This window comes from Sphaeramia orbicularis, chromosome 2 (genome assembly GCF_902148855.1).
Source record: "Sphaeramia orbicularis chromosome 2, fSphaOr1.1, whole genome shotgun sequence".
Classification (NCBI taxonomy): domain Eukaryota; kingdom Metazoa; phylum Chordata; class Actinopteri; order Kurtiformes; family Apogonidae; genus Sphaeramia; species Sphaeramia orbicularis.
The window spans coordinates 27724109-27742643 of NC_043958.1; the positions used below are offsets into that span (position 1 = coordinate 27724109).

General features: G+C 36.1%; 4 protein-coding genes across 5 annotated transcripts in view; 3 read left to right on the plus strand and 1 right to left on the minus strand.

Annotated features, from left to right (window-relative positions):
• LOC115433429 (zinc finger protein 420-like) overlaps positions 1-5577 on the minus strand; it is a 32106-nt gene extending 26529 nt beyond the window's left edge. The window contains exon 1 of one of the 2 annotated variants that reach the window (XM_030154845.1): positions 5381-5577. The gene's annotated coding sequence lies outside the window, so the exon portion shown is untranslated. The remainder of the gene's footprint in view (positions 1-5380) is intronic. The other variant, XM_030154835.1, reaches the window with a different exon arrangement.
• The window catches only part of LOC115431685 (zinc finger protein 271-like), a 145695-nt gene that overhangs the window by 51836 nt on the left and 75324 nt on the right, over positions 1-18535 (plus strand). The window lies entirely within an intron of this gene.
• Positions 1-18535, plus strand: part of LOC115431679 (zinc finger protein 664-like) — a gene marked incomplete at its 3' end in the record, with an annotated part of 114913 nt that overhangs the window by 51402 nt on the left and 44976 nt on the right. The window lies entirely within an intron of this gene.
• On the plus strand, positions 8431-18424 carry LOC115433485 (zinc finger protein 239-like). Its single transcript, XM_030154922.1, has 4 exons — positions 8431-8775; positions 16553-16855; positions 17102-17149; positions 17234-18424. Exons 2-4 carry the CDS (start codon positions 16633-16635, stop codon positions 17824-17826), a joined length of 864 nt encoding a protein of 287 aa, XP_030010782.1. The 5' UTR covers positions 8431-8775; positions 16553-16632; the 3' UTR covers positions 17827-18424.

An 18535-nucleotide genomic window follows, 5' to 3' on the forward strand; every position in this document is an offset into this window, starting at 1 on the left:
CCATGTCTACATAAAGTGTTCACTCTAGCCCACTCTGATGGTGTCCTTCCTCCCACCCTAACAGAAGCGCTCATTACAGTGATACACAAAAAGGGTAAAGACCCAGAAGACGTGGGTTCGTTTTGTCCTATCTCTGCTTAATCAGGATGGGACATTATTTTCTGAACTTTTGGCTAACCTAACCTCTTGTGGTACTTTAAGGCAGCCCAGCTTAGATCAGCTTTCTTCTGGTTCTCTGAACATTCCAATTTACCTTGGGTTCAGATAGAGAGAGAAAATGCCAGAGGACTTACTCTAGATAGGTATCTTTATTCAGATTCTTTGAAGAAACTTAAGAAGGACACAGTTAACCCATTTCTAAAAAACACAATTAGAGTTTAGTATGAAACACAAGACATGTTTGGAGAAAAATCTGGGATATCACAATTTACCCCATTTGGGGCACTGCATTATTTAAACCAGGTAAATCTGATCCTGGATTCAGGCAATGGGTGAAGTTGGGAGTGCAAAGGATTTCAGACCTTTATAAAGATAATATTCTAACGTCCTTTGAAAGTCTTAAAACAAAATTTGGAATCACTCAAATCCATTTGTTCAAATATTTTCAGATTCGTAGTTTTATTTGTTCCAAGATGCAGTCATATCAATGTCCTCCTTTAAGTATTTTAGAAGAACTAGCAACATCAGACCCCTACAGTAAGGGGAAGATCTCAATGATATATAAAGAATTGATAAAAATGACTAAAGAGTCCTCAAATTATAGAAAACTAGCATGGATAGAAGACCTCCAAACAGGTATTACAGAGCAGGAATGGGAGAAAGCTTGTTCCCAGGCACAAATAATATCCATTAAAAGCAGATTTAAATTAATTCAATATAACTGGCTTATGAGAACCTATATAACTCCTGAAAAACTTCACAAATTCCACCCCAATATCCCAGACACCTATATAAAATGTGGAACCGAGAGAAGTACCTTGAATCACTGTATTTGGAAATGTGAACATATGCAAGAATTTTGGAGAAGATTAATTAACACAATTTCCAATATTACAGACAAAGAAATCCCAATGTGCCTGGAGATCTGTGTTCTAGGTCTTATTCCAGAAACTTTAGCCCTTAGAACTCATGACAGTAGGCTGGTGAACCTCTGTCTAATACATGCAAAGCGTCTTATAGCTAGACATTGGAAAAGTGTTGATTCTCCATTGTTGAATTCATGGATTGCTGAACTCTCATCCTGCAGAGCTATTGAAAGGCTCACTTACACAATTAAACAGAAAACTCATACCTTCCACAAGACATGGAATTCATTTCTAAAATTTTTAGAATCAAGGCCGGATACCTCATCATCATAATTTACAAAGTGAGACCGTACCCTTTTTTTGTTTGTTTTTTGTTAAATGATGTTTGATTATATATCAGATATACAAAAATGGATGTTGAGAAGTATTCAAGTCACTATTACTTATATTGTCTGTCAATAATTATTTTGTCATGTTATGTACTTTCACAGCTGTTTAAAAGTTCAGAGGAGATCTTGGGGGGGGGGGTTTGTGTTCAGGGTAGACCCACACAATGTTTTCAATTCATGTCAGAAAATATATGTAATTTGTCAAAACCTTAATAAAAATAAGTGATAAAAAAAATGATGGGACTAGCATCAGTTTAACCACTGAACTATCTGTCAGCTGATGTTACTGTGTTGGAAGTTGTATTTATTCTCTTTTGTTCCACTCTTCTATTTTTTGGGTGAAAAATGCAGATTTCAACGGGATTTGATCTCACGACTTTGGATTCTATAGTGAGGATGGGACTTTTTCCATTTGCTTAGATCACTGAGCCAAAACACAGGTGAAGATTTCAAAATTAATTAATAATGTATAAACCTGAAACCTGGAACAGTGAGAAAGGAATGAAATTTTGAAAAAATCTGACACGCTGTGGAATTTGAACTCACAATCTCAAAACTTGTATGGGTATGTGACATGTGTCCTATTCCTTCCCCTCTGTACTACAGCTGAATTGCTGATATGAAGCATTTTTCACAGGTATAAGACCTGTAAACTTGAACCCTGAGCACAGACTCTGCTCCATCTCCAACCAGGGTGTAGGCCTTTGGTTCTCAGATCTGAGGAAGGGGAACTGAACCAGACCAAACAAACATCCAGTCTCCATTATCAAGTGTTCATTTTTGCCTCAACCATAATGTCTAGAATAGACGTGTATTAGATTTTAAAGGTGTGTCCCATGGGCTCTATGTACAACTCCACTAATTCCTGAACTTAAGGCAGCTCCTTTATTTCCTGTCTGTCATTACACTGGTCAACAAAAAATTTATTGTTTAAGTTTTTTGAGCTGATTTAGGATAATTCTGGTGTGCTGAATCCAAATATCACATTAATTTTGCTCAATCAGGTCAACTTTCTGAACTATGCTACATATTGGCTTTTTAACATTTTTGCTTACATTTATGGGCATTTTCACATCACATGATACAAAATTCTTTCATATTTCTTGCAATAAACGAGTTCTGAAGATTCTACTTTTGCCAATTTATAATTAATGTTTTTTTTTTTAATATTACAGGTGAATGAAATGGCTTCGACCACAAGATCTTGCAAAAATAAGCCTGACGTATTCTGCTACATCTGCGGTGAATACACCATTGTACCTAACAGGAATCAAGTCACAAGTTTCATAAAGTGTGCTTACCAATCTTATTTTGGTATTAAACTTGGTGACCAAGATAAAGTTACAAAAATGGAATCAATTTTGTGAGAAGATCAAATTTTTCAAAATCAAATTAGCAAAAAAACCTGACCTGATTGAGAAAAACAGATGTCATTTTTTGATTTAGTGGTGCAAAATGGTCCTAATTCAGTTGAAAAAACCTAGACAACTTGCAAAAAATATTTTTTTGTAACCCAGTGTTATTGGACACACTGATTAATCCAGGTATGTCTGACCACAATAGTCTCAACAACAAGTAGCAGACACACCTGGATTAACCAGTGTGTCCAATAATGAAACACAGGAAATAAAGGAGCTGCCTTTTTTGTTTGCTTGTTTTTTATTGGCACAAAGCAATTTACAGAGGAAGAAAGGGAAAATGTTCCAGAAGAGAAAAACAGAAATACATAAGGAAAAATGGTGGAATGATGAAACATAGAACTACTGAAAATATCTGAAACAAAATAAACAAAAAGATTAAGACATTTGAAGTGTACTGAAAATAAAGAAACAGAAAAATATATATCTGATTGGACAATAGAGTACAAAGGACTAAGGCAAGATACATTTCAAACAGCAAGGACTGAGATCATCTAGAATAAAGTTTTCTGGCTTTGTTGGACATGTTTTCAATAAACTTAAGACATCTGTAATAATTAATAAAATCACATATAAACAAATTAAAGGAGGGATTCGTGTTTTTGCACTTACAACAGTGAATATGAAATTTACCCAAAATAATAATAAGGTTAACAATATCTTTGATGTTTATATCTACAGAATCCATATAATAAATAATATCATATAAAGAAAAAGACAGAATATTTTCCATTTTTAAGGACAACCAACTGTGAATATCAGCCCAAAAGGAAATTCTGTGTGAACAATTAAAAAAAAAAGTTCAATGGTTTCAGCTTCAGAGGAACAGAAAACACAGGAATCCACAACAAAGTTAAATCTTTTGTGCAAAAAATCATTAGCAGGGTAAACTGAACATGCAATTTTGAAATGAGTTTCCTTTACTTTGGGAGCAACAGCACACCAAAGATAAAAAGAAAAACATTTTTCCCTCAGGGTGGTTTCGATGTTAGATAAAGAAACTGTGTTAAAGTCCCCAAAGTTTTTATGTTTAAAGCTAGACAGATCATTTTATTGTTGCACCTTCTATCTAACAGATCAATGTCATTGACTTTCAAACAAGGTAAGAAGGGAACAGGTAAGGGGCAGGGCAGACCACCCTGGATTCTTTCAAGTAATGATGTTGGAATCACTTTACAGATTTTACCATATTCTTTTCTTGCGTTATTTATATTGTATTTCCTAGAGAATTCTTCATATGATAACAGGTGTCTTTCTGTTCAATAAATCAAAAACAAATAATAAACCATTATGAAACCATTCAGCTTTAAAAACTGACTTTCTATTTATAATAATGAATCTGTTGTTCCATAAAATAGTGTTGTGTGGGGAGAAGTTAAGGGTAAACATCATTCTGCTAAAGTTCAATGCTTTTTTGTGGAAGTTAGATAACTTAATAGAAATTTTGTGCACTTCAAAATCACATTTTGAAAAGAAGTCAATCCCTCCAACTTTATTGAATAAATTATTTGGAATGGGGCTGGGAAAGACAGTCTTTCAAACACTGCATTCTCACAGATGCGATAATTGATTCAGATTCCATGGCTTTTAATCCCCCTTTATCATAATCTCTGACAAGTTGAGTTTTACGGAGGTAGTGAGTCTTATTTTTCCAAATCAATTTAAATATTACAGAGTTAGATGACTTGATTACTTTTGCAGATGTGTATAATGAGTGTCATGGATACAGAAGTGTGGAGAAGCCTTGGGCTTTACACAGAAGAATCTGGCCCAGTAGACAGAGGTCTGTTATGAACCAGTGACTGAATCATTTCTGTAGAGCTTTTGACCTTGGAATAATATTTAAATCAGTTCATTTAGTTAGATTTTTTGTGATTATAATTCCTAGATACTTCACTTGGTCTTTCACTGGGACATTAGCTCTACTGTGAACATCACTGGTATGAACAGATCACAGCTCACATTTTTGGAGGTTCAGTGATAAACCAGATGCTTTGGACAAAAGGTTCATTTGACCATTTGCTTTAAAGGAGCTGCCTTCAGTTCAGCAGTAGTGGGGCTGTGCATATGCTGCATTCCAGAGTGCTGGCAGGTAGAATCTATCTGACTTGGACTGAACTCCATCCCACCTCCAAGTATTCCAGCTGATCCACGTTGAACAGAAACTACAAACATGGAGATGGCAGATCTAAGCTCCTATTTGCTTTGATACTGAGGAGGCATTTGGACTGTGGACAGTCCAGTGTTCTCATATACGCAAACCAGATGGAAGAGGCCAAATGACGGAGGAGCTGATTAGACATTGTCTAGTGTCTTTTCATTGTGAACTGTCACACTGTGCGTCACTATTGTTGTGGTGACGTCACATTGTGGTTTTTGGTGAGGTCGGGGTACTTGGAACTGGACCCACTTTACAACCAGGACATCCGGCTTCGACAGGCGTTCCAATGCATTTGACCCAGTTGGAGGTCGGAAACTTCCCACCTCCCAGTACTTTGGACCTGGCCTTACCGCCCGTGAATGTTTTCCTTTAAGGCAGATCACTTACTGTGCAGGACGATCCGTGCTTTCACGTCCCAGTCTCCAAATCCCATCAAAGTCTGCAGTAGAAGCAGAAAAAGGACACACATTTGTCACTAGTCTCTTACGAAAAAGAAAAAAAAATCACCAAGACGATTTGAAAAGTCTGCAGATTCAGTTTTTCTCCAAATTAGCAACACTGGTCCGGATTGGATCTGAGGAGGAAACCAACACCCTAATGCGGCCCGGGTGGAACTGGTCCGGGTCCGAAGGTTCCGCCGACAGTGTTCCATGATGGAAACACACGAACCCTCTAAAGACCCACAGCGACATCTGGACCAGAAATGACTGTTTGGGGTCACTGTTCACTGATGGAGGAGCCACTAAGATTTTTTTTTTTTTTTTCCTTTTTCCTTTTTTTTTGTTTGGCACAAAGCAAATTTACATATCAAGAATGGGAAAATATTACAAAAGAGTAATACAGAAATACATTAGGAGACATGGTGGAATGATGAAACAGAACTAATGCAAATATCTGAAACAAAATAAACAAAAAGATTAAGATATTTGAAGTGTATGAAAATAGAGAAACAGAAAGAAAAATAAATAAATAAATATATCTGACTGGACAATAGAGCACAAAGGACAAAGGCATGATACAATTAAAACAGCAAGGACTTAGATAAACTAGAATAAAGTTATCTGGCTTTTTGGACATATTTACAATATACTGTAGAGATCTGTAATACTTGATAAAATCACATATAAACAAATTAAAGAAGGGGTTCGTGTTTTTCCACTTGCCACAATGAATATGATATTTACCCAAAAATAATAATAAGGTTAACAATATCTTTGATGTTTACATCTAATGAACCAATAAAATAAATAATATCACATAAAGAAAAAGGTGAGATATTTTTAATTTTTAAGGACAACCAACTGTGAATATCAGCCCAAAAGGAAATGCTGTGTGAACAATTAAAAAACAAATTTTCAATGGTTTCAGCTTCAGAGGAACAGAAAACAGGAATCCACATCAAAGTTAAATCTTTTGTGCAAAAAATCATTAGCAGGGTAAAGTGAACATGCAATTTTGAAATGAGCTTCCTTTACTTTGGGAGCAACAGGACACGAAAGATAAAACGAAAAACATTTTTTCTTCAGGGTGGTTTCGATGTTTCGTAAAGCAACTGTGTTAAGGCTCCACTAATATATGAGTTAAAACAGTCAAGTGGAGCTGAACAAATGAAATAGAAAAAAATGAAAAAATACAAAACAGAATAACAAAGAAAACAAGGAAACTAAGATAAAATATAAAAATTAAATAAAGTAAAATAAAATTTGATATAAAATTATATGAAGTAAAATAAAATAAAAATATCAAATAAGAATTAAGCAGTATATAAAAGAAAATAACTAAAAGAAAACAAAACAGTACATTAAAATAAAAACACAATTATATAAAAATGTTATATATTAAATAATGTTATAAAAAAATAAAATCAGATGAAATTAAATTCTCTGTTTAGAAAATATTAATGTGCACTAAAGTTAATGATAAAATACTGTAACAATAATGATATTAGATTTATTGTTGCCGTGGTCCTGGTTTTGTAGGTTCCTTTACAACATTATAAATACACTGAGATGAAGTTGGACATAAATGGCTGTTGAATTTGTTTGTTCCATATATGTTCATGAAATAATTTCTGACATTTTATTGTGCTGTAGAAGAGCTGAAACATAGAATAAAGTCACATTTGCTGGTTGTCATTAGTATAATTTCTGTATCTGTTCATTTGTTTCTGTTCATTTTGACACACCGTTAACAAACACTGATGGTAAAATTCTGATTTCTGACTAAAATCATTGTAGTAAAGTAAGTAAAGATGGTGGTGTTTGCTGTGGTTGTTCATGTTGCGGTGTCTTTGGAGGAGGAACAACAGGGCCCTGTTCCAGAAAGAGGGTTATGTGAAAACTCTGAGTATGTGAACCCTGAGATGAGGGGAACTTGGAGTTTTCCGTTCCAGAAAGAGAGGTAAGTCAAACCCTGAGTCTGTTACCATGGTAACTTACTCCATGAACATAACCTGCTCGGTGGCAGGTTTTCTTTAAGAAACCCAGAGTTTCACCTGACTCTTCCCACCTGAAACAAGCTGTTAAACATAGATTGTCCGGACAAATGCGATCCCACAGACTTAAAAGCATAGTTAATATGCAGTGATTTAACATCAGGAGAGGCTTATAATATAATTTTATTCTGGTTTATCTAAGTCCTTGCTGTTTTAATTGTATCATGCCCTAATCCTTTGTGCTCTATTGTCCAGTCAGATTTATTTTTTATTTATTTTTCTTTCTGTTTCTCTATTTACATTATACTTTAAATGTCTTAATCTTTTTGTTTATTTAGTTTCAGATATTTGCATTAGATCTGTTTCACCATTCCACCATGTCTCCTAATGTATTTCTGTATTACTCTTTTGTAATATTTTCCCATTCTTGATATGTAAATTTGCTTTTTGCCAAAAAAAAACAAGTAGATCCTTTATTTATTTATTTTTTTCAACTTTATTGACAACATTAGAGTATACAGTACAAAAATTTAAATAAACAACAAGATGTCAAAGGGGAAAAATAGATTTGAACATAATTTTAAGAAAATAATGCATAGATTTAGAGATACAAAGCATAATATACAAATAATAGTATAAAAAGTAAATAAATAAATAAAAAATAACAAATCTGACAAATATAAATAAATAAATGCAACAGAGAGTTCAGTCAGTATTAAAGAATTGTTTATAAATAGCCAAGGTGTTAGAGCTTTTTAAAACTTTAAATAAATTCTAAAGATTTAATATAATTTTCAAATTCCAATAGAAAGATTTTAAAATTTGGGTGTGTTTTTGTATATTTGTTTTTATGTATATGAAATTTTCCAAATAATATGAACAAATTTACAATAAATTCTAAATTGTTAATATCATGTTTAAAATATGTAATTACATTTTGGGATACAATATTTATTTTATTGTTACTTTTAGATTTAATATGTTTTTCATGAGTGGCTCCTCCATCAGTGAACAGTGACTCCAAACAGTCATTTCTGGTCCAGATGTCGCTGTGGGTCTTTAGAGGGTTCGTGTGTTTCCATCATGGAACACTGTCGGCGGAACCTTTGGACCCGGACCAGTTCCACCCGGGCCGCATTAGGGTGTCGGTTTCCTCCTCAGACCCAATCCGGACCAGTGTTGCTAAACTGGAGAAAAACTAAATCTGGAAACTTTTCAAATCGTCTTGGTGATTTTTTTTTCTTTTTCGTAAGAGACTAGTGACAAATGTGTGTCCTTTTTCTGCTTCTACTGCAGACTTTGATGGGATTTGGAGACTGGGACGTGAAAGCACGGATCGTCCTGCACAGTAAGTGATCTGCCTTAAAGGAAAACATTCAGGGGCGGTAAGGCCGCGGTCCAAAGTACTGGGAGGTGGGAAGTTTCCGACCTCCAACTGGGTCAAATGCATTGGAACGCCTGTCGAAGCCGGAGGTCCTGGTTGTAAAGTGGGTCCAGTTCCAAGTACCCCGACCTCACCAAAAACCACAATGTGACGTCACCACAACAATAGTGACGCACAGTGTGACAGTTCACAATGAAAAGACACTAGACAATGTCTAATCAGCTCCTCCGTCATTTGGCCTCTTCCATCTGGTTTGCGTATATGAGAACACTGGACTGTCCACAGTCCAAATGCCTCCTCAGTATCAAAGCAAATAGGAGCTTAGATCTGCCATCTCCATGTTTGTAGTTTCTGTTCAACGTGGATCAGCTGGAATACTTGGAGGTGGGATGGAGTTCAGTCCAAGTCAGATAGATTCTACCTGCCAGCACTCTGGAATGCAGCATATGCACAGCCCCACTACTTCCTGAACTGAAGGCAGCTCCTTTAAAGCAAATGGTCAAATGAACCTTTTGTCCAAAGCATCTGGTTTATCACTGAACCTCCAAAAATGTGAGCTGTGATCTGTTCATACCAGTGATGTTCACAGTAGAGCTAATGTCCCAGTGAAAGACCAAGTGAAGTATCTAGGAATTATAATCACAAAAAATCTAACTCAATGAACTGATTTAAATATTATTCCAAGGTCAAAAGCTCTACAGAAATGATTCAGTCACTGGTTCATAACAGACCTCTGTCTACTGGGCCGGATTCTTCTGTGTAAAGCCCAAGGCTTCTCCACACTTCTGTATCCATGACAACCATTATACACATCTGCAAAAGTAATCAAGTCATCTAACTCTGTAATATTTAAATTGATTTGGAAAAATAAGACTCACTACCTCCGTAAAACTCAACTTGTCAGAGATTATGATAAAGGGGGATTAAAAGCCATGGAATCTGAATCAATTATCACATCTGTGAGAATGAAGTGTTTGAAAGACTGTCTTTCCCAGCCCCATTCCAAATAATTTATTCAATAAAGTTGGAGGGATTGACTTCTTTTCAAAATGTGATTTTGAAGTGCACAAAATTTCTATTAAGTTATCTAACTTCCACAAACAAGCATTGAACTTTAGCAGAATGATGTTTACCCTTAACCTCTCCCCACACAACACTATTTTATGGAACAACAGATTCATTATTATAAATAGAAAGTCAGTTTTTAAAGCTGAATGGTTTCATAATGGTTTATTATTTGTTTTTGATTTATTGAACAGAAAAACACCAGTTATCATATGAAGAATTCTCTAGGAAATACAATATAAATAACACAAGAAAAGAATATGATAAAATCTGTAAAGTGATTCCAAAAATGTTTTTCTTTTTATCTTTGGTGTGCTGTTGCTCCCAAAGTAAAGGAAACTCATTTCAAAATTGCATGTTCAGTTTACCCTGCTAATGATTTTTTTTTGCACAAAAGATTTAACTTTGATGTGGAGTCCTGTCTTTTCTGTTCCTCTGAAGCCGAAACCATTGAACATTTGTTTTTTAATTGTTCACACAGCATTTCCTTTTGGGCTGATATTCACAGTTGGTTGTCCTCAAAAATTGAAAATATTCTGTTTTTCTTTACATGATATTATTTATTATATGGATTCTTTAGATGTAAACATCAAAGATATTGTTAACCTTATTATTTTTTTAGGTAAATTTCATATTCATTGTTGTAAGTGGAAAAACACAAACCCCTCCTTTAATTTGTTTATATGTGATTTTATTAATTATTACAGATGTCTCAAGTTTATTGAAAAAATGTCCAACAAAGCCAGAAAACTTTGATGAAGATGATGTGTAAAGGATATTAAATACACACCTGATATAAAACACAACTACCTATTTTTGATGAATCCATTTGGTCAGGTGATACTATGGAGGGCAAAACAGATTCAAGACAGAGAGCCAACAACCTTAAGGAGACTTATTGGACGGTAGGAGGAACAAGTACAGGGATCCTTGCCCTTTTTCAGAAGTATGGATATTGACGCCTGGTGTAGAGTTGGGGGTAGGGATTGGGCTTTTAAACTATCATCGAATACATCTTTGAGCCAAGGACTTAATTTTGCTGTAAACTTTTTTATAAAGTTCTGTAGAAAAGCCGTCTGGGCCTGGACATTTCCCACTCTGCATACATGTGATAGCTTTATTAATTTTATTTAAGGACATAGGGCTTTCGAGAGATTGTCTCCACTATATATATTCTCATCCACTGTAGGTATATCCAGACCTTCAAAAAAATTATCCATTAGTTTCAGATCAGAAGGGTGTTCAGATGTATATAAATTAGAATAAAAATCCTTGAACTCCTTATTGATATCTAAAGGATCTGATAATAATCCCTTCTCAGATTCAGTTTGCTCAATTACATGTGTAGTGGATGTCTGTCTCAGACTGTAAGCAAGAGCTCTACTTGGTTTCTCCCCGTATTCATATGATATATGTCTATTTTTTAACGAAGCCCGTTCTGCCTGTCCAGTTGAAAGCATGTCAAATTCAACCTGAAGCATCATTTGCTGTTTATATACAGTAGCTCTGGGCTTGGGGAAGAAGCGTAGGCTTTATCTACTCCAGAGATGAGTTGTGACAGTTCTGTTTGCCTGGCCATTCACGCTTTATGGACCGATGCATTATAGGAAATGATCTGCCCCCTCAGGTGAGCTTTGAAAGCCTCCCAAAGCAGGGAAGGGGAGGTGTCTTTGTTTGCATTAATTTCTAAAAATAAATCTATATGAACATTAACAAAGGTGATAAAAAATTCATCTGACAGAAGAAGTGGATTGAGTGTCCATCTAAATCTGCCAGGTCTATGGTGTTGGAAGGATAACACCAGTGGAACAGGGGCGTGATCAGATATTACTATACTATTGTAATCACATTCTTTTACCAAGGGGAGTAGGGATTTATGTATAAAGAAATAATCTATGCATGAGTAGGTGTGACGAACAGGTGAAATAAAAGAATATTCCCTCTTAGTAGGATACAGGAATCTCCACAGGTCAGACATCTTACAGGACTGTAGGAAACTCTCTATGCATTCGGCTGTTTTTGAGTTACTAATTGGGCGATTTGAAGATCTATCTAAAATGGGATTAATTACACAATTACAGTCACCAGCTAGAATAAGTTGATGAGTATCTAAGTATGGTATGGTTGACAGGAAACTGTTCATGAACTTGAAATCATCCCAATTTGGAGCATATACACAGGCTAAGATCACAGGCAAACTATAGAGTTTACCAAACCACTACAATAACAAAACGTCCATTTGGGTCTGATATGGTTTCAGATGCTGTAAATGGTATTGATTTGTTAATCAAAATTCCAGCTCCTCTGGCCCTGCTCTGAAAAGTTGAATGGAACACTTGTCCACCCCACCCTCTCTTTTGACCAGGCGTCTCAAACTCATTTTCTTTCAGGTTCCACATTCAGCCTGATTTGATCTCCAGTGGGCCGCACCAGTAAAATAATAGCTTAATAACCTATAAATAATGACAACTCCAAATTTTTGTCTTTGTTTTAGAGCAAAACCCCCCCATTAAACTATGAAAATACTTACTTTTATGAACTATCCAAACAAAAAAATGTGAATAACTTGAAAAAAACTGAAATTTCTTAAGAAAAATAAGTGCAATTTTAACAATATTCTGCCTCAACTGGTCATTTCTACATGTGCATTATGGATTGGATCTACAAAGACACGAAACACTGAGGAACAGGCAGAAAACAGTTAAAATTATGCTTAATTTTCTTTAGACATTTCAGCTTGTTCATATTTGTTCAGGATAGTTTGTAAATGTTAATATTTTCATAATTTAATGTTATTTTTTGCACTAAAACAAAGTCAAAAATGTGAAGTTGTCATTATTTATAGGCGTAGTGTAATATTATTATTTCACATCAAACCATGAGGAAAATATGGAGTCATTATTTTTGTAGGTTTTTATGCTGTTATTATTTTGTTGTAGATCATATTGGTCTGTATGTGGAACCTCAACGAAAATGAGTTTAACAGCCTTGACTGTGGAATTCTTGCACTTTGCAAATTCATCCCACGGGCCGCATTGGAACCTTTGGTGGGCCACATTTGGCCCCCGGGCCGCATGTTTGAGACCCGTGCTTTAGACTGTTATGGTCTGACCTGTGCATGTGTGTCTCAGTTAGAAAAGCTATCTCCGTTTTTAAGACCCTAAGATGAGCAAGGACCTTGGTGCATTTAACAGGATGATTCAGGCCTTTCACATTCCAACTGGTAAACTGAACTGACTGCCCATTCCTCCCAGAGGGGATATTTAAATTAGCCATAATCTGAAATAATGATAGTATTGAACAGACACAATCTGAATTGTGACAGATGAAATCTGAGACTCTGGCAGATGTTATGTTTGAAACAAAGTGCAATTCCAAGTGGACAAAATGAAAAGAAAGAAGACCAACAAAATAATAAAAGGACTTTCAATACATAAACTACTCTTACCCCCCCCACCCTCCAGCACTATCCCCAACAAAGTGCATGATCCCAAGAGTAAAGCACCCCAGATCTCTAACTTGAGTCTGTAACTTAACTAAAACCGACCCAAAGCACAGCAACCAATAATAGTCAAAAGTATACACAGTGCAAAAGACCATATACAATGTATTAATCAAATGAAGTAGACTTAGTTGTAGACAGTGGGAGCAGACAGCTGCTTTAAACTGACAGACAGAAGCAGGCAATAGCCAAGTTTAATATTAGGCTACTAAACACACTGCATTGTCCAGCAGCAGCCAACTGGATGAGATTAACTTTTTACACAATCAACAAAGGAGTAGCCCAAAATGAAATAAGGTGTGCAATTTATAATAATAATAATAATAATAATAATAATAATAATAATAATAATAATAATAATAATAATAATAATAAATCTGATAGTAAAAGCAAATGAAAGCAGCTTCAGGAAAATCAACTCAGACATAACACAATAGGTTAGGCTACCATGTCATTATAGTTTAGTTTTATTTAGTTTTGACTTTTTTTTTCTGTAATTCAGTTAGTTTTAATTACTTTTCAGAGCAGGTTTGCTAGTTTTTATTAGTTTTTTTTCCTAAATGCTTAGTTATAGTTTAGTTTTAGTATTAGTTTGTATTTGAGTTTTTTCATATCTTTTCTCTTCCTCGCCATTGTATTTAGATAAATCCCGTACAGGACTCTGCTGCTTTCTCCCAGCTTTAGTCTCCATGTTTCCAGGTAGAGTTCGGACCAGAAGACGACTCTAAATGACAAGTGATGAGAAGTGACGGTCTGTGACGTGCTGTACGGTGCCAACAGCTAAAATTGCTTGAGTGAAATAAACCGATTTCTTATCAATCCGACAGTGACAACAATGAAAACGAAGGGAATTTTATCCATAATTTGTATAAATTTTAGTTAGTTTTGTAAACACACAATACACTTTCAGTTAGTTGTCATTTTTTCTTTTAATTATAGTTTTTATTTATTTCAGTTGACAAAAATGTTTTTCAATTCTAGTTTTCATCATTTCATTAGTTTTCGTTAATGATAATCACTTTGACCTGGTTCTTGTTGGTGGAAAAGGGATATAAGTTTGTGAGACGACGTCTGTTTGAACATATGGTGAGGTAATCATTACCCATACGAGGGGAAAGCGTTGTCATTGGAAAGGGTGAGGCTTATCAGGATGAACCGCCATTTCTCCTTTAAAAGTTCCAGAGAAGAGTTCATCCTCTGAATTATCTGATTGATAACTGAGCAGAGATGACTGTTGGGCTGGTGTGTGTTTTATGTCTGTGCCTTTTTCTTTTCCCTGTGAGCTCTGATTTCTGTTCCACCGTCTCCTACGTGCATCAGCTACATTCTGTGCATTTGAAACATCTAGATGTCCACATACAGTCAAGGAAAAAATTCTTAGACCACCCTTGTTTTCTACAATTTCTGGTTCATTTTAATGCCTGGTCCAACTAAAGGTACATTCGTTTGGACGAATATAATGATAACAATGAAAATATCTCATAGTAGTTTAATTTCAGAGCTGATATCTATCCATTTAACATGTTTTCTTGATAATAACCAAAATCACTTCAGTTCTTCCATCAAAATCTATGGCATTGAACTGACAAAAATAGTGCTTTTAGGCATTCCATGTTTTCTTTTTTGTCTGTTTTTGTCACATGATACACACAGGAGTTAGGACTGGATTGCATAACCATTGTTTTTAATGACTTGATGTTCTAATGATTTTTTTTCTGTGACTGTATGTCCTCTGGGGGTATATATCTGTCTCTGTCGTCTTGTATGTCACAATGTCATTTATAGCCCCCTTGATCATGGCCTTTTTTTAATCTTTTTTTTTTATACATGTGTTCATCCTTTGAGTCATCACCTTCCTATTCTAACTTCCTACCTATACACTCTACAGCTCTTCTCTCTCTCTCATTTGTCTTTTCTCTTTGCTTCATTTAAATTTATTTTAACAATATGTCTGGAGTCGTTTACCTGTCGTGGCTCATGTCCATCTCTGCCGCCATACTCCACAAGTCTCCAAACATCAGCTGAGACATTTTCCTTTATATTATGTTCAGTTTCACACAAAATATGCCAGTGATCTACACTATATTTCCAAAAGTATTGTCTCACCGGCCTTGATTCACACATGAACTTACTTTGTTCACTGGCACACAGTCATGTTGGAACAGGAAGGGGCCATTCCCAAACTGTTCCCACAAAGTTAGGAGCATGGAGTTGTCCAAAATCTCTTGGGATGCTGAAACAAGAGATTTTGGACAATTCCAAATTGGGATTTTTTTTTGGCCAAAATCGTGCAGCCGTACATGGATGAACAGCAAACTGAAGTAGAACTATTAAAAAGTAGAACAGGTGGTGTTAGAATAATTACCAAAAACTAGAACAAATGTACAGAAGTGTTAATACTACTACTACAAATACAAGTATTAACGGTGGATATACTACTACTACAAATACAAGCATTAACAGTGGATATGCTACTACTACTACACTGCTAGTACAAAAGAACTCATTTGCACATTGTTGAATCCGCATCAGTTTTCAAATGTACAATAAGAATATTGAGTTTATACGCATTTTCATGCCCTTGAAACTTCTGCAAAGCTTTACAATAATGATAATAATAATACATGCAAAAAACAAACGACTTTACAGATACAGTAGGACCTTTGCTGCCAATTCTCAGCACTTGGACCCTAAATAATGTATGTAGTTAATTTAATAATATATTATATTATATTATATTATATTATATTAATATTATTAGTAATAATAATAATAGAGAACTTTACAGATACAATAGGACCTTTGCTTCCAATTCTCAGCACTTGGACCCTAATAAGGCATTTAATTCATCTAATTTAGCTCCAGTGAGCAAAGTAAACAGTTATTTTCAGTGTTTTGGGATTTTGTAACTATTTAAAGAATGTGCCAATGCTGGAGAGAACCTGACATTTTCAACATCTTTTAATATTTCTGTTATTTGTTATTTTCTGGTCTCATACACATCAGTTAAGGAGAAACCATCAAATATTGGTTGTCTTGAAAATGTCTCATCGATTGCCTAACTAGTTGATTTTGTTCATCTGCTTAATCTGGTTCCAAACAGATGTGTTTGTTCTTTTCAGTTCTATTGTATTTCATTGACCACCTCTTCTGTTTCTGTGTGTTTTCATGTAGAAAGAAGCCAAAGATGGATTTGAACTGAAACCTAAAAGTCTTATCTGGAGGAAGACCAAGATCACCTGATTCCAGCAAATATGGATGGAAGACCCACCTGTGATCAGTGTGGGAAGACTTTGACCACGATGAGTGGACTGAAGGTACACCTACGCATCCACACTGGAGAAAGACCATATGACTGTGACCAATGTGAGAAGACTTTCACTAGAATGAATGTGCTGAAGAAGCACTTACGCATCCACACTGGAGAAAGACCATATGACTGTGACCAGTGTGGGAAGACTTTCACCAGAATGAGTGGTCTGAAGGAACACTTACGCATCCACACTGGAGAAAGACCATATGACTGTGACCAGTGTGGGAAGACTTTCATCTCAACAAGTAATTTAAAAAAGCATCAACACATCCACACTGGAGAAAGACTGTATGACTGTGAGCAGTGTGGGAAGACCTTCATCTCAGCAAGTAATTTAAAAAAGCATCAACGCAGCCACACTGGAGAAAGACTGTGTCACTGTGACCAGTGTGGGAAGGCTTTCATCTCAGCAAGTGACTTAAAAAGGCACCAACGCGTCCACACTGGAGAAAGACCATATAGTTGTGACCAGTGTGGGAAGGCTTTCACCAGAATGAACTGGCTGAAGGAACACCTACGCATCCACACTGGAGAAAGACCATATGACTGTGACCAGTGTGGGAAGACTTTCACCAGAATGAGTGGGCTGAAGGAACACCAACGCATCCACACTGGACAAAGACCGTATGACTGTGACCAGTGTGGGAAGACTTTGACCACAATGAGTGGGCTGAAGGAACACCTACGCATCCACACTGGAGAAAGACCGTATGACTGTGACCAGTGTGGGAAGGCTTTCATCTCAGCAAGTAATTTAAAAAAGCATCAACGCAGCCACACTGGAGAAAGACTGTGTCACTGTGACCAGTGTGGGAAGACTTTCATCTCAGCAAGTGTCTTAAAAAGGCACCAACGCATTCACACTGGAGAAAGACCATATGGTTGTGACCAATGTGGGAAGACTTTCACCAGTAAGAGTTGGCTGAAGGAACACCTACACATCCACTCTGGAGAAAGACCATATGACTGTGACCAGTGTGGGCAGACTTTCAGATTCTTATCTACTTTACGTACTCACAGCCATGTTCACCACAAGAACGTGATGTACCCCTGTGATAGGTGCACTAAGATATTCTGGTCATCTTCCTCTTACAGGAATCACCAACGGACCCATATTGGATCCCAATCAGTGTAGATTTGGTGACAGATCTTTTATCACAGGTTACAAAAAGTAAGACTCTAGACAATCAGTGTTGTAACACACCAAAACAGTTGGAGTGTTATCATTGTCCAAATAAATACTTGTCATCCTTTGCTCTCTGCCATCATTAGCGCAGATGTGAATCATCAACGTCTGGACCAAACAGTACCTCAGCATCAGATGAGAAGAAGAAACACAGCGTGTGTGAACCAGCAGCACCCACTTCTTCTGACAAGAACATCAGACTTCAAATCCTCCACATCAGACTTCACAGGATCCAGCTGTGTTTTGTTGTCTTCAGAGTACAGAAGTGTGTTCTAATGCACAACCTTCACAAAACAGTGACATTACAGAAGCTCCACCTACCATCAGGTGAAAAGCTCAACTAGTGGAGGTCAACAAGGACCTGGTTTCTAATCAGATACTACTCCTGACTGACTGTGTGGTAGGGCTGCACGATTCTGGCAAAAATGTGAATCACGATTCATTTGCTTAGAATTGAGATCATGATTCTCTGACACGATTTTTTTCACAAAATATGTATTGCACCGCTGTCAAGGAAAATGGATTCTTTTACTTCTGATTCACGTCTTTCATATCACTCTGCAAGTAGTTTGGTGACTTGTGCAGTGTTTGCTGTGGAATTTATCTGTTTTTGTGGCTGTGTGTGTGGAGGGGGTGCACATGCGCACGGTTTGGTGTG